The 14,895-nt window shown below is 39.2% G+C and overlaps 1 protein-coding gene across 1 annotated transcript; it reads left to right on the forward strand.

Annotated features, from left to right (window-relative positions):
- Positions 1 to 1,021: 1,021 nt before the first annotated feature.
- On the forward strand, positions 1,022 to 14,566 carry LOC128469754 (IgGFc-binding protein-like). The gene is made up of 17 exons (XM_053451552.1): positions 1,022 to 1,058; positions 1,658 to 2,001; positions 2,764 to 3,334; positions 4,306 to 4,892; positions 5,056 to 5,626; positions 5,744 to 6,288; positions 6,649 to 7,231; positions 7,703 to 7,902; positions 8,165 to 8,306; positions 8,950 to 9,548; positions 10,067 to 10,634; positions 10,997 to 11,592; positions 11,844 to 12,414; positions 12,837 to 13,036; positions 13,210 to 13,581; positions 14,025 to 14,311; positions 14,495 to 14,566. The coding sequence occupies exons 1-17, from the start codon at positions 1,022 to 1,024 to the stop codon at positions 14,502 to 14,504; spliced, it is 6,783 nt and encodes a 2,260-aa protein (XP_053307527.1). The 3' UTR covers positions 14,505 to 14,566.
- The last annotated feature ends 329 nt before the right edge of the window (positions 14,567 to 14,895 follow it).

A 14,895-nucleotide genomic window follows, 5' to 3' on the forward strand; every position in this document is an offset into this window, starting at 1 on the left:
TTCCCATATAAAGATTTTCTCAATATTATTCTCAAAGGTTGGACGCTTTTCTAGACAAAAGTGGGAATAGTTGATAAATTAAATTATATCTTTTTGAGTTGTTTCACGGAAAAACTAAAATAACACAGGGACTAAGATTGGATTCTAAATGTGTTTACAAATGGAATTGTATTATTTGTGTTAAACCTGACCTCCAACAGATAGACAGAAGACATGATAATGTCCTGTATCTTAATTTTATTAAAGGAAATATAATTAATGCTATATGAGAAGGGGTAGTAGATTCCTGGAATAAGCATCAAGTAGAATATGCTGTGCTTTTAGACTTGGGTGTCTCGCCAGCTTAATAAGATCCATGATAGGTCGGTGGATATTTATTAAATTGCTAAATATTTAAAAAAAAATAAAAAATCAGCAGGAATTCTTGCAAGAGCATAGATTCCATTGGTCAGAGAATTTCTGATGGACATAAAAAAATCATGGAAGCCACTTAAAAAGATATTTAAGCAGCTGAGTCTAAAGATGAATGTACCTTGGAAGACTTGTTATAATGTAGCAAATTGTATCCACCTTCTAAATTGTCTTCCAGGTAGCTATGTGTGTTGCAACACTTCTTCATCTTTTGGTTCCTTTGGTTCTTCTGCCTGGTAGGTGTCATATTTAATTTTTTGTACATTTTTTCTTTAAAAAACCTAAGCCTTATTCTTTTTCCTCAATCAAGTTGGAACATATAAATATAGTAGAAACTGGAGGATTTGGTAAAGGATTTTGACGCTTACCTACTTCCTCAAGGAAAAAAGAAGTCAGACGTTCACTGTCTACTTAGTCTGTTACAAACTTTAAGCACCTTTAAACCTCATTGTATTTCTCCTTCTGCCATAAACAATTTCTCCGTGATCACATATTGCATATCCCAATATCTTTATCTGCAGGCCCGGAGCCGCCATTGTTGTCAGTCATGTGATATTTTGGGTGACTTTCGCTGCTCAATGCACCACATTGAGTTGATGTGTTAATGGCAATGTTAATGAAGTCCATAGACCTGCATCAGCCAGAGTGTAAGGCTTGGTGATTAAGACTGAGACATTCTATTGGTTGTCACAGGTTGTATAATAAGGAGTCAGGGTGTTTGTCTAGTAGATTTAGTCAAGAGAGCCCATGTTACCTCTCATATCTTCTACCATTCCTCTTCACCTGTCCACCTCCTCCAACCTGACCACCTCCTCCAACCTGACCCCATGTTTATTTGGGTTTTTAGCTCTGTCCAACTTCCAACACCTTCTGGAAATAATTACATGAATTGCTTTTTAACTTCATTTTCTTGTCCTGACTTTATTCTTCTTGTGTTTTTTTTAAGGAATTTGTGGACTTAAGCTAGACGACATTTTCGGTAAGCAATTTGTTGTCATTTTGATTTAACAAAAGATGGAGTCTACCAAAAAAAGGGGGGGTGTTTTTAATGCCAAAAGGGAAAGCCTTCTGGCTACTTAAAGAGGCTAATAGTCAATGTGGCAATATATAAGAATGTGAAAACCCAGGGAACGTTCCTTAGCTATTGTTTCTTTGCCCTTTGTAATAGTAGCATTTAGTTTAAAGTTAGTAGAACTTTGTTATTTTCATCATGGTGCGATGTTTTTCTGTTTCTTTCCCTTTTCAGGGAGTAAATCTAAGCGTTGCAAGAGTGCACATTGTAAGGCAGACGAAATATGCCAAGAAGTTTCTGGAAAACCCAAATGTGTACCAAATAAGGATGAGCCTTTGTGTTGGGCAGTTGGTGACCCTCACTATCGCACCTTCGATGGCCACCATTATGACTTCCAGGGCACCTGCACTTACACTCTCTCTAAAACATGTGGGAATGTCAAGGGACTCCCAGCTTTCAATATCGAGGCTAAAAACGAGAATCGAGGGAATTCTAAAGTCTCGTTTGTCAGCTATGTGACCATACAAGTGTATAGTTTCACTATTTCTATTATGAGACAAGAGCATGGATTTGTCAGAGTAAGTAATCGAGCATGTATGTACATTGTAGGGTGAATAATTGATCTTAATAAATGGTTATATATTTACTACTGTTTCAGTTTCCTTCAAACATTTATGAGATAATGGATTTCATCTGAACCACTAAAGAGACCACCTAAACCTGCTGAGACCGTTGAAAATATTTAACAAAGGTTATTGCCCATCATAAACATTCTGTGTAGGTCCTTTCCAACATTGGTATCCATTCACCTCTAACATAGGCCAGTAGCGGCCTATATCACAGAATGCTATTGCTGGACCATCAGCAGTCTCATCGTGACTGCTCGTAACTGGAGATATGGCCCCTTCTGTGTCCAAAATGCATGTATAGATATACAAAATACTTGAGAGAAGCAATGTAGGGTTGAATACCTAAAAGCTAATGGCCAATGTCCTAAATAAACCTTCTTGGACACCAATGCAATGACTCTTCTTCTTCTTCTCCATCATTGGACTTTGACTGGTAGAGTTTTAGAGGCAACAGATTACAATATGGCGCTATCTCATAATTCTTCTCTCTTAGTCACAGGGTATGACCTAAGGATATTTTAATCACTTGTCAAAATACCTGAGCCCCATGGAGTAAATTTATTTTTGCATAAGTTACAGAAAGAATGCCACACTGCGGATATTTTTTGATATTATAAATGACAAGTTACGGATAATTTTTACAAATAATGCCGGCCTATATCTTTGTTGTAATCTCTTTTGTTGCAATCTCCTTCATTTTTCTCTAAATAGGTGGATTACCAGCGCCGCCGCCTTCCTATTCATCTGAAAAGTGGCCAGGTTCAAATATATCAGTCTGGCCGATTTGTTGTCATTGACACTGATTTCAGTCTTAAGGTGCTTTACGATTGGTTCTCCATCCTAAAAATATACCTCGCCAGCAGCTACTCTGGAAGCGTTTGCGGATTGTGCGGCAACTATAACGGAAACTCTGCCGATGACCAAGCCACACCAACGGGGGCAAAAGTGAGTAGCGTGGTTGACTTCGGAAAAAGCTGGAGCGTGGACAAGGGTGAAAAATTCTGCTGGCACGACTGCAACGGGCACTGTAAGCCCTGTCACTCCAAACATATAAAAAAATACTCAGAAGATGATCACTGCGGACTGATGTCTAAAGAAAACGGCCCTTTTTATGAGTGTCATCAAGCGGTCGACCCAATAATCTACGTCAAAAACTGTGAGCACGACCTGTGCATGAATGAAAAGAGCAAAATTATCTTGTGCCAAAACCTTAAGAATTATGCCGATGCTTGTCAAAGAAAGGCGATTTCAATAGCAGAATGGCGAAAATTGGCTAAGTGTCGTAAGTTTTATTTTATTCTGTTTTATTTTAGTATTTTAGGTATAATCCATTGAGCTGCCATTTCTCAAGTCTTCTCAAATCTTTGTATATTTGTAAAATTAGCTACTTTTTTATAAAATGTGATTGTTACAGGAAGTAGCTGAAAATATGGTAGGCATATACAGGAAGTACCTGAAAGATAAAGTAAATGCATAAAGCAAGTAATGTACAGGAAGTAACTAAACATACAGTAGATGAATACAGGAAGTAGCTAAAAATACATAGGTCTTTACAGGAAGTAACTGAAAATAGATGTATACAGGAAGTAACTGACAAATATAGTAGATATATACAGGAAGTAACTGACAAATACATAGTTATTTACAGGAAGTGACTGAAAAATACAGTAGATGTATACAGGAAGTAACTGAAAATTCATAGGTATTTACAGGAAGTAACTGTAAAGACAGTAGATGTATACAGGAAAATGCATAGGTCTTTACAGGAAGTAACTGAAAAATACAGTAGATATATACAGGAAGTAACTGAAAATTCATAGGTATTTACAGGAAGTAACTGTAAAGACAGTAGATATATACAGGAAGCAACTAAAAATTCATAGGTATTTAAAGGAAGTAACTGTAAAATACAGTAGATGTATACAGGAAAATGCATAGGTCTTTACAGGAAGTAACTGAAAAATACAGTAGATATATACAGGAAGTAACTGAAAAATACATAGGTCTTTACAGGAAGTAACTGAAAAATACAGTAGATATATACAGGAAGTAACTGAAATACAGTAGATATATACAGGAAGTAACTAAAAATTCATAGGTCTTTACAGGAAGTAACTGAAAAATAGAGTAAGTATATACACATTATTTCAGCAACTGAAACAGGATAAACAATGTTCTTAATGTATTCCAATTTCCTACGGTCATAAACAAAAAAGTATAAAATCTTAACATTGTTTGTTAAATTTTTTATAGCCCTACAGTGCCCAGAGAACAGTAAATACACTCTTTGCGGAAACCCATGCCCCAAAACCTGCAACGACGCTGCACTACCCAACAATTGCACTCAATATTGCGTTGAATCATGTGAGTGTAAAGATGGCTATGTGTTGGATGGAGGTAAATGTATTCCCAAGTCCAGCTGTGGCTGCGTTTACGAGGGCAGAGCGTACGCCCAAAATGAAACATTTTGGGGTGACGACAACTGCTCAAAGAAATGCGTTTGTAATGCAACCACCAAGAAGGTGGAATGCAAGCCAGCGGGTTGTAAGGGAAATGAGAAGTGCACGGTGGTCAACCAGATCCAAGACTGTTACTCTCTATCCTCTGGTACCTGCGCAACTTTTGGAAACCACCACTATAAAACCTTTGACGGGGCAAGATACAATTTCCAAGGCACGTGTCTGTATCAGTTTGCGTCTCTCTGCACAAAGAAACATGACTTAGAGGACTTCCAAATTAATATTCAAAATCGGAATAGCGGCCACAAAGCCATTTTAATGCAGATTAAAGTTTTTAATTTCACTATTGAGATCAACAGTCAGAACAAAGACCACATAAAGGTAAGATGTCCCACTTGTTCTTAATGAAATCTGAACTCTGGAAACTATGGACTTTTAAGAATTGACAAAAATGAATATAAGCACTTATTCTGATATGCCCTGATATTCCCTTGGAGTGATGTGGAACATGTTATGAACTCACATAATGTCATTTTGTATCTAGGTGAATGGAGAATTGACCAACCTACCCTTTGTCGTCGGCTTAGGCATGTTGTCTATCTACCAGCATGGCTTTTATGTTGTCCTCCAGACGAGCTTCAATTTACGAGTTACTTTTAATTGGGAAAATCATGTCATTGTGACTGTTCCCAGCTCATATTCAGGATCCGTCTGTGGTCTATGTGGGAACTTTGATGGAGACAAGTCCAATGATTTTACGACGAAGGGCGATGATGTTGCTGCCAGCCCCATCAGCTTTGGAAAAAGTTGGGTTGTGGAACGGTACCCTGAATGCTCTGATGAGGCTAAGGGAAACTGTTCTGAGTCAAAGCTATTTGAACTAAAAAAACATCACCATTCCGGCAATAAGGAATGTAGTGTCATCTTGGACAAGAAAGGTCCATTCCGTGATTGTCACAAATGCGTAGACCCGGAGGATTATTTCTCTGACTGCGTATTTGATGCCTGTTCCGGTCACAAAGAGAAAACCGTATGCAGTGTTGTCACCGCATATGCTATTGCTTGTCAAGATGCGGCATGCAATATATACCCATGGAGATCTGAGAAATTCTGCAGTAAGTTTTTTGGTTCTACAGTGAATACATTTAGCGTTAGCAAATGACATTTCCATTATTATTCCATTATTCCATAATATGTTTTCTGTTACATCTGTTTCTTTATGTTATTGATAGATCCAGGCTGTGAGAAACATAGTCACTTCAAAGCATGTGGACATGAATGTCCTCCAACTTGCCCCGTGTCTTCTCCTCCATTGGGATGCATCCCAGGATGTTTAAGAGGTTGTGTGTGTGATGACGGTTATCTCCTTAGCGGTAGAAAATGTGTCCCTCTTGAGGAATGCGGATGTAACCGCAATGGCCGATACTACAAGCTCGGAGAAATATTTTTCTTGGGTGGAAAATGTGGTCAAGAGTGCAAGTGTATGGAAAACGGGGTCATAGAGTGCACTGATGCGCTTTGTGTGTCAAGCGCTAGTTGCTCCGCAGCTGGGGATCCCCATTACAAAACTTTTGATGGTCTCACCTATGATTTCCAAGGATTCTGTAGATACACACTTGCCAAGACCGTCACCGAAAATTCCAAATTAACACCCTTTGCTGTCAGTGTGAGAAATGAAAAATGGGGTAACGGCTGTGTATCTGTAACAAAATCTGTATCCTTGGAGGTTTATGGCTACACCTTAAGTCTTCAGTACAAACGTGAAGGTGTCATCACGGTAAGAAAATGATCAGAAATATAGCAAGACTGAAATGAAAAATCGGAATGAAAATTAAGTTATTTTAAGATGCATAAGATTTGATATATTGATATATTTTACTATGATTAGGAAAGAAAATATGTCACTAAAAATATCAGGGGTATGTTATGTTTTTTCATTATTTAAATTTATAAAAAATAATAAATAAGAAAAAACTAAATATGAGAAATAATGATTTTCTAATAATGGTTCGTATTTTGGAGGCCATTTTGGAGACAATCTATGTAGGCTCATAGTTCTTAAACGTCTTGTGGTGAAGTGTATCATTAGATAAATCATAACGCTAGATATTTACCATATACCTTTAACTCATTATAGATCAATGGAATATTTAGTAACCTTCCATTAGACTTGGATAATGGAAAAATCCAAGCCTACCAACACGGGTTAAGCTCCTTTATCCAAACCGACTTTGGCTTGAAAGTCAGCTATGATCTGGTTTATCATGTGGTTGTCACTGTCCCGGGAACCTACAGTGGCCACCTGGGAGGACTGTGCGGTAACTTCAACCAAAATAAAAATGACGAATTCCAACGTCCAGACAAATCGTTGGTTCCAGACGCCTCCGTGTTTGGAGAGTCATGGAAGGTGTCGACTCCTGGCTTCCTCGCCATTCATCCCGACTGTGGAAGTCCCAAACAGACATGTAAATGTGACGAAAGCAAAAGTAGACTCTTTAAGACCGAACAGTACTGTGGCTTCCTGAAGAAGAAGGGGGGTCCTTTAAGTGCTTGTTACGACATAGTAAATCCCGAGAGCTATTTCAATAACTGTGTCTATGACCTGTGTGCAGACTCTTCTATTAAGGCAAACACTCTTTGCTATAATATCCGTACTTACGTCAAAGACTGCCAAGAAGCTGGGATCCAAATCCAAGACTGGAGGTCTTCCAAATTCTGCCGTAAGTACAATCCTTGGTACTAAAGTCTACGTTTTATTTGCATGTATTATTAATTGCAGGTATATTAACTTGTTTGACATGGAATTTCGTAAACATCCACAGATCCCCATGTCTTACAAAATGTACGTATTTACAGCAATATTCATTGAGAACATATGGATGTTTAAGACCATGACAGTGTTTTTATGTGATTTTTTTTCTTTAATTTATGACGATTGTAACAATGTATTTCCTTTAAGACATAAAGCGACAGGATATGACATCATATTACATAGCTCTATGTAATATTAAAGGCGCTCACCGCTTTTTAATGCAGTCTACAAAGGTTGTGCTGCACCCATTGTGCAGCTGCACACAGGGGACCTGATCACCCAACAGGGAGACCGCCGCAGGGGAATCTCTTGGTGCTACATAAATGAGCAATAATTCTAATAATATGAATTCCGCTTCTTTATCTCTTGCTTCAATTAGTTCTAAGTTGCCCGGCCAACAGCCATTACGAGCTATGTGCCAAAGTCTGCACAGCCACTTGCCCTGGAATTGCAATGTCTATAAAATGCCCCAGTTACTGTTCCGAGGGCTGCGAGTGTGAGTCGGGATACTACAACGATGGAAACCGGTGCGTGTCGAAGACAAAATGTGGCTGTTTCATCAATGGAAAATACTACCAGGTATGAGTCATTTTTATTTTATGGGTAAAGCAAGATGCAAATCTCCCTGTTTCAGGGAGTTAAAATGTATCAAAAATATATATTTTTTTGCCTCTAAACTCATACAGAAAAAGATTGACATTTGGCACCTACTATGACTGGTGCAAACTGAAGGCTCGGCCTCATCATCATAACACACTTACATACTTATTCCTTATCAAATATAATTGCGACATGATTTATAAAATTTAAATAACAAGGTCGTTTGATTTTCCCCCCACAGCATTCACAGAAGGTCATCTCCAATGACTGCAAAAGCATCTGCACCTGTGACGAAGTTCATGGATACCGTTGTGATCCGTTTACATGCGGCCGTAATAAACAATGTCACATAGAAAACGGTACTGTCTCGTGTTCTCCAATAGGTAAGTCCAAAAAAAAAAAGGTTTCAAAGAAGGTGTAAAGCACGCGTCAAACACATTTTTTGTAGCTAAGTAGGCTGGATCATGTATGCTTGAACAAGATTGATGGATTGGCTTAATGTTAAGAGTCCAAATTTGAACTTGCATTGAACCTGATCTCCCCTTTGATATCTGCTTGCCAAGATGGACTTAGGAGAGCTTCTTCACTAGCCTCATAAGATAGGCTTAGCTTCAGCTCATCCACCATTTTGCTCTTTCTCAAATGCTATGAATAAACGACCCAATGACTTGATTCCAACGTAGATGGAGCACTAGGATGGAGTTACTTTAATGAGTAGGTAGTGAGCATGAGAGGACAACAAACAGTCAACACAGAAGAATTCACGTCTATCATTTTAACCCAATCAATGAACTTTTCAGGCATGTTACAAAGGATTTCAGTCCATAAACCATGGCTAGAGAGCATTGTTACTGGATCAGTTCCATTACATTAACAATTTTGAAACATGGCCACTGATGAAATGAAGACTAGAGGTCTACTGTAATAGCACGTGTTGAGTTTAATATTGGTAAATGTTAAAAAAGACTAATACTGATAGACCGTTACCATGCATTTATAATCATAGGTATCCACGCTTTATTTTAGATCAGCCTTGCCCCATGAATAGTCGTTTCATTGCCTGTGCATCTGCTTGTCCCGCTACGTGCGAGAATCCCGCGGCTCCAAAACATTGCAATAAACAATGTGCAGAGGGTTGCCAATGCAACGTTGGGTTTGTCCTCCATGAAAAAGAATGCATTCGTGCTTCAGACTGCGGTTGCAAATACAACGGCGTCTTCCACAAAAACGACCAGGAGTTTTGGGGCGATGATCAGTGCCGCATGCATTGCAAATGTGATCCAAATTCAAAGATGGTGGTGTGCAAGGAGACACACTGCAAGTTGGATGAAAAATGTATGGTAATCAACAACATCCGTGGCTGTTACCTAGCTGGCTACTCAACGTGCACGGCCTTTGGAGACCCTCACTACACAACATTTGATGGCAGGAGATTTGATTTCATGGGCACCTGTATTTACCAGTTAGTTGGCGTGAATTCCAGCCACTCGTCCCTAAAGCCGTTCACCGTCAATGTTCAGAATAACAATCGTGGAAACAAAGCCGTGTCTTACACCAAAACTGTCACTTTAAATGTCTACGACCAAGTTCTAGAGCTCAACATGGATTATCCACAACGTCTTTTGGTGTGTATTTGGTAATAATGGCTATAACTGGAAAATGTTAGAGAGAGTTTTTGAGGGGAGGTAGGGGATTGTAAAGTAGGCTTTGATCATAGTTTTCCTACGATGTTAGCAGATCTCTGAAGATTTACCATAAAGTTATATAAGATATACTATATGTCTTATAGCATCCAATAGAGTCGAAATTGCTGGAATTTAAGATTTTTAACAGAACAACAGTGTGGATTTTGATGTTTTTGTTATAACAGCTTAATAATTACTCAGAAAACTGGAATATGAAATAGTAAATATTTTATGGAATATTTTATGTAGTCCAAGATAAATTGAAATTATTCTTTTTTGAGTGATACTTTAAAGTGTTACTTTTTAGCACTTGGGATGCCTTAGATGGGAATCCAAGCCCTAATTGCCGTAATTATTTTATTTTATTAGTTTTTACCCTAAAATTACAAAACTTTTTACATATCTATAAACATAGCACATAAATAATAGCAATGTATTATTTTTATTCCTCTCTTCAGATCAATGGGGTTGTTAGCTCGCTGCCTTTCAAGGACCAAACTAACAAAGTTGTGGCGTTCATCAGCGGCGGTCGCGGCGTCATAAAAACAGACTTTAATGTGACTGTGACCTATGATTGGAACAGCCATGCTACAGTAACCGTACCGGGCACTTATGCTAACGCTGTTGCTGGCTTGTGCGGTAATAACAACAAGAATCCCAAGGATGACCTAATAATGAATAACGGAAAAGTAGCTACACATGCTATAGGTTTTGCAGACAGCTGGAAAGTTGGCAGTGTCCCAGGATGCACTCGAGAATGCACGGGACAATGTCCTAAGTGCTCAGATGCTCAAAAAAAACAATATCACAGTGAGAAGTTCTGTGGCATCATCACAAAGTTCCGAGGGCCATTTAGCCAATGTTTCTCCATCATAGACCCAAAACCTTACTTCGACGATTGTGTTTTTGACACATGTCAATACAAGGGTCATCCATCGGCTTTCTGTACGGCGATCCAACTTTATGTCCTCGCCTGCCAGTTGGCTGGAGTCCAAGTCCAAAAGTGGAGGTCGTCAAGTTTTTGCCGTAGGTTTCCAAGTTTCATGAAACATTTCTTTAAGGGCGTGGTTTCAAATGAATAACGCTTGAAATGGCTAATTACATCTCTACTGGCTTTGGGAGTTGAGTTTGGGAGACATTGTGCTCTTTGTTCAAGGCTACTCTTTAATTTTCTATACTCTCAGTAATCCTTTCTGCCTTTTCATCAATGGGATGGTTTATTTCACCACCAACAGATCTTAAAAGGATGATGTTAGGCATATAAGACCAAGTGATACAGGTTCATTTAATGATAATTTGATGGGTATGATGCGTTACTATTGTTGTTAACTTATTACACTTGATACTAAGACACAATACCATAATGTCTATATCCTTTTAACTTTCAGCTTCTCAGTGCCCGATAAATACTCATTATGAGTTGTGTGGAAATAGCTGTCCTTCAACTTGCAGGGGTACTCTACCAATCGATAAGTGTGACTTCCGCTGCAGGGAAATGTGCGCCTGTGACGATGGCTTCATTCAAAGTGGCCATAAATGTGTCCCTGATGATCAGTGCGGCTGTGTCTACAAGGAAAAGTATTACCAAAAGAAAGAAGTTTTCTTCCCTGAAGAACGTTGCAACAAAAAATGTCAGTGCCTGGAGAATGGAAATGTCAAATGCCACGATGCACAGTGTGGCCCTGTTGAAGAATGCAAAGTGGTCAATGGAATCCGCGGCTGTCATCCAAAGACATACGGGACATCACTGGCAATAGGAGGCCGACACTATACTTCCTTTGATGGCCTTCGCTTTGACTTCCAAGGCACATCAAACTACACTTTAGCAAAAGTGGTGAAAGATGACCCCTCGGTGGCGAACTTTTCTGTGGTGCTGGAGAACGAGAGCTATGACAATGGAAAAATGGCAGTAACGAAGACGGTGGTCGTTTATGTTTATGGGTACACCATAGCCTTTGAAAAAGGGAGAAAGTGGAAAGTAAAGGTTAGTTTACACAACAGTTTTCACTTTTAATGCTTATTTTATGAATCTACAAATGAATTTGTACACACAACAGCAGCCTAGCTCCATTATCAGACTGGATTCTAGAGGTATGTTCATGTAATTTGTTTTATAGATCCCAGTTTGGAATACCACTTCAGATAAAAATATAGAAAAAAAAACCAGAAAAGATCTCCAACTAAGTATATCGTTTTAATTTCTTCTCAAATGATATGTACTTGTTCCCTACGCAGGTTAATGGAGAGTATCTCTACATGCCCTTGACTCTTCTGGATGGAGGCATCTCAATAAGTCAACAAGGGAATAACATTATTTTACAGGTCGACTTTGGCCTAAAGGTCCTTTATGACACGGCCTTCTATCTGAGCCTCAAAGTTCCAAGTACCTACCAGGGTAAAATCGGAGGTCTAGGTGGCGATTTCGATGGCGTTGTTGCAAATGAGTTCCAGCTTCCCAACAAGAATGCCGTGGAAGATGTAATTGATTTTGCTGCTGGCTGGAGAGCTAACCCAGTTGGTTCAGAATGCATTGAAGGCTGTGAAGACCAGTTTCCTACATGCAGTGAAACAGCAAATAATCTTTACAATGCCCCAACATCTTGTGGCATGATCACTGATCCACAAGGACCCTTTAAAGCATGTCACGCCACCATCAACCCAGAGCAATACTTTAAATACTGTGTTTTCGACGCCTGCATTGCCGAAGGGAGGACTGATGTTCTGTGTAGGAGTCTTCAGACCTACGTAGCGGCCTGCCAAACAGCTGGCGTGGTGATTTCCAAGTGGAGAACACAATTATTTTGCCGTAAGCTCAAATTTTACATTTCTCGAAATGTGAATTATGGACTGCCACACAACAGAGCAGGTTAAATGCAAAAAAAGATGAGACACATAGGTCCCATTTTTAGGAGAGCTGAAAGGGTTAAGTGGCCAAATGCTCTATAACTTCCAACTCCTCAATATCAGAAAGCTACTTTTAATGTTGGAACAACCAACACTGTAATTCAAAGTTCCCCCAACCCGAAGGACAAAGTAGGGACTGCTTTCTTCTTCTGGAACTTTAAAAAACAGAATCAAAACTAATACTTTAGGACCAGGTATGGTCCTGAAGGTGCAAAGAGTATTGCATGCTGTCACGTGCAGGTCAGAAATATTCCTCCAAAAAGGTTTCATGGTTCAAGCAGTTTGACATCGCATTTAACCTTACGATTTCTTTCTTTCTTTTAGCTTATATCTGTCCGGTAGGAAGCCGTTATAAACTTTGCACGAGTTCATGTGATAGAACCTGCTCCGTGATGACGGCACCAGTTCGATGCCAGGAACAATGCTTCGAGGGGTGCGAGTGCAACTCCGGATATCTCTTTGACGGCGATAGATGCGTCCCTGTAAATAAATGCGGTTGTGTTTTTAGAGGAAGATATCTAAGAGTAAGTTTCTTTTTCCTACTCTAAGAAACATTTTAGGTTCCATATCTATAACATATATATATTGCATTATGTATCTACAAACTGCATATAGTATTAGTATTAGTTATACGCACCGTAATTGTCATGTTACACAGTCAGAGTATATCAGCGTCTCACCATGTTATATTTTACAGGTTGGGCAGACTTTTGTTAATTCCGATTGCAGTAGGCGATGCACGTGCCAAGCTGGAGGCATGGTCTGCGGAACAGCGTCTTGCCATAGGGTTGAACGATGTGAGATAAAAAATGGACTGCAAGAATGTTACAAAAACCCAGGAGACTGCCTGGTTATGCCAAATAAGTTCGCCTCTTTCGATGGCCTATTACTGCGGCCTTTCCAATCTGGTCTTTACGAGGTGATCTCTCTGTGCGATAGTACATCGGATTCATGGTTCCGAGCCCTGGCAGATATTAAGAAATGCCAAAAAGGAGGGTCTTTGGTTGCCAGGGTCCATATTTTTAGTCGCGTTTCCCTTGTAACCATCTCAAGATTCAAGAAAGCCTGGGTAAGTTTTTTTGAAACCCTCCAAAATAGGTATTTGCCCATTTTCGGTGGCCGAAAATCTAAACATATGTAATATGAGGGAGAAGTCAGTAGAAACATCATTATAAAGCATCAGGCCACCACGTTCACACGTGTAGCAGGAAAGTTAATTACATAAAGAGAATTTAGAAATACTGGAGGGGATGTAGGCCCAAAAAGTGTGATGAAAGAAAGACCAGAATATTGAAGAGCTAAAAGTGAAAATGTGATGTTGGGAAAGAAGGAATATACTATTATACTATTATGTATTGTAACCACCTATGTGGGGCAAAAGAAGAAAAGCCTTCGGGGAAAAATGGTTGGGAGACAGGAAGTGGAAGACATTTTGAACAAATGATCCGAGTAAAGAAGAGGGTAGAAAAAATAAACATTGGAAGAGGAGTAATCTTTCTACTCTTTATCTAGGTGAATGGACGGTTAACGTCTCTTCCGGTAGAGGTGCCTGGCCTGTTATCTGCAAGCGGTAATGAAACCTGGGTTGAGGCTCGGATAGGCCAAGATTTGAAAATAGAATTAGGTGTGAATGGCGATCTGATACTAAGTGCAAAAGAAGGGATGTCCGGTGCTTTGTGTGGAGCGTGCGGGAACTTTGACGGAAATCCCACAAACGATCTCCAGACTCCTAATCGGCAGCCAGCTTCTAGTATTGCACAGTTCAAGACATCTTGGAGAGCACCAGACTTCTCTAACTGGTGAGTGACCTGATATCCCTAGAACATAGTGAAATATGCATGTCTTCCTCTATACTTAGACCTTTACAGTTGACATCCCAAGAGATTTTACATCACCCTACCATGCGTGGTGTTGTTTTTTTTATGATTTATTCTACATTTAAGGTTGTTCTGTAGGTTAACTCATGTCTTTATCTCCGGCAGTGAAACCTGAACAGCGATGAAGCAAATGAACAAGATGTGTCTTCCCCTATAAAGTCCGACACCCAGACCGACACATGGAGGACCACTATACTATTTTCTGTTTTTTTTGGGAGAGGGAATTGTAAAAGAAAATGCAAAATCAAAATTATTTTATGTAACGCAATGTACAATGATCTTAAAACGACATAACTCATGAAAGTCATGAAGCATCACATCATGTATTCTGCATCCACAGCAAGCTTAGAAGTATGTCACAGCTGCTGCTTCTGAAGGCTAGAAGAACTTGAAAAGCTTTGTACTTCAATACCAAACCATTTGATTATGTCAGCATTTTAGATGAGTAACTAATAAATATTTGTAGTTCTCAATCCCCTCAATGGAATCTATACCTGTAAATAGTC

Source organism: Spea bombifrons, chromosome 12 (genome assembly GCF_027358695.1).
Source record: "Spea bombifrons isolate aSpeBom1 chromosome 12, aSpeBom1.2.pri, whole genome shotgun sequence".
Taxonomy (NCBI): Eukaryota; Metazoa; Chordata; class Amphibia; order Anura; family Pelobatidae; genus Spea; species Spea bombifrons.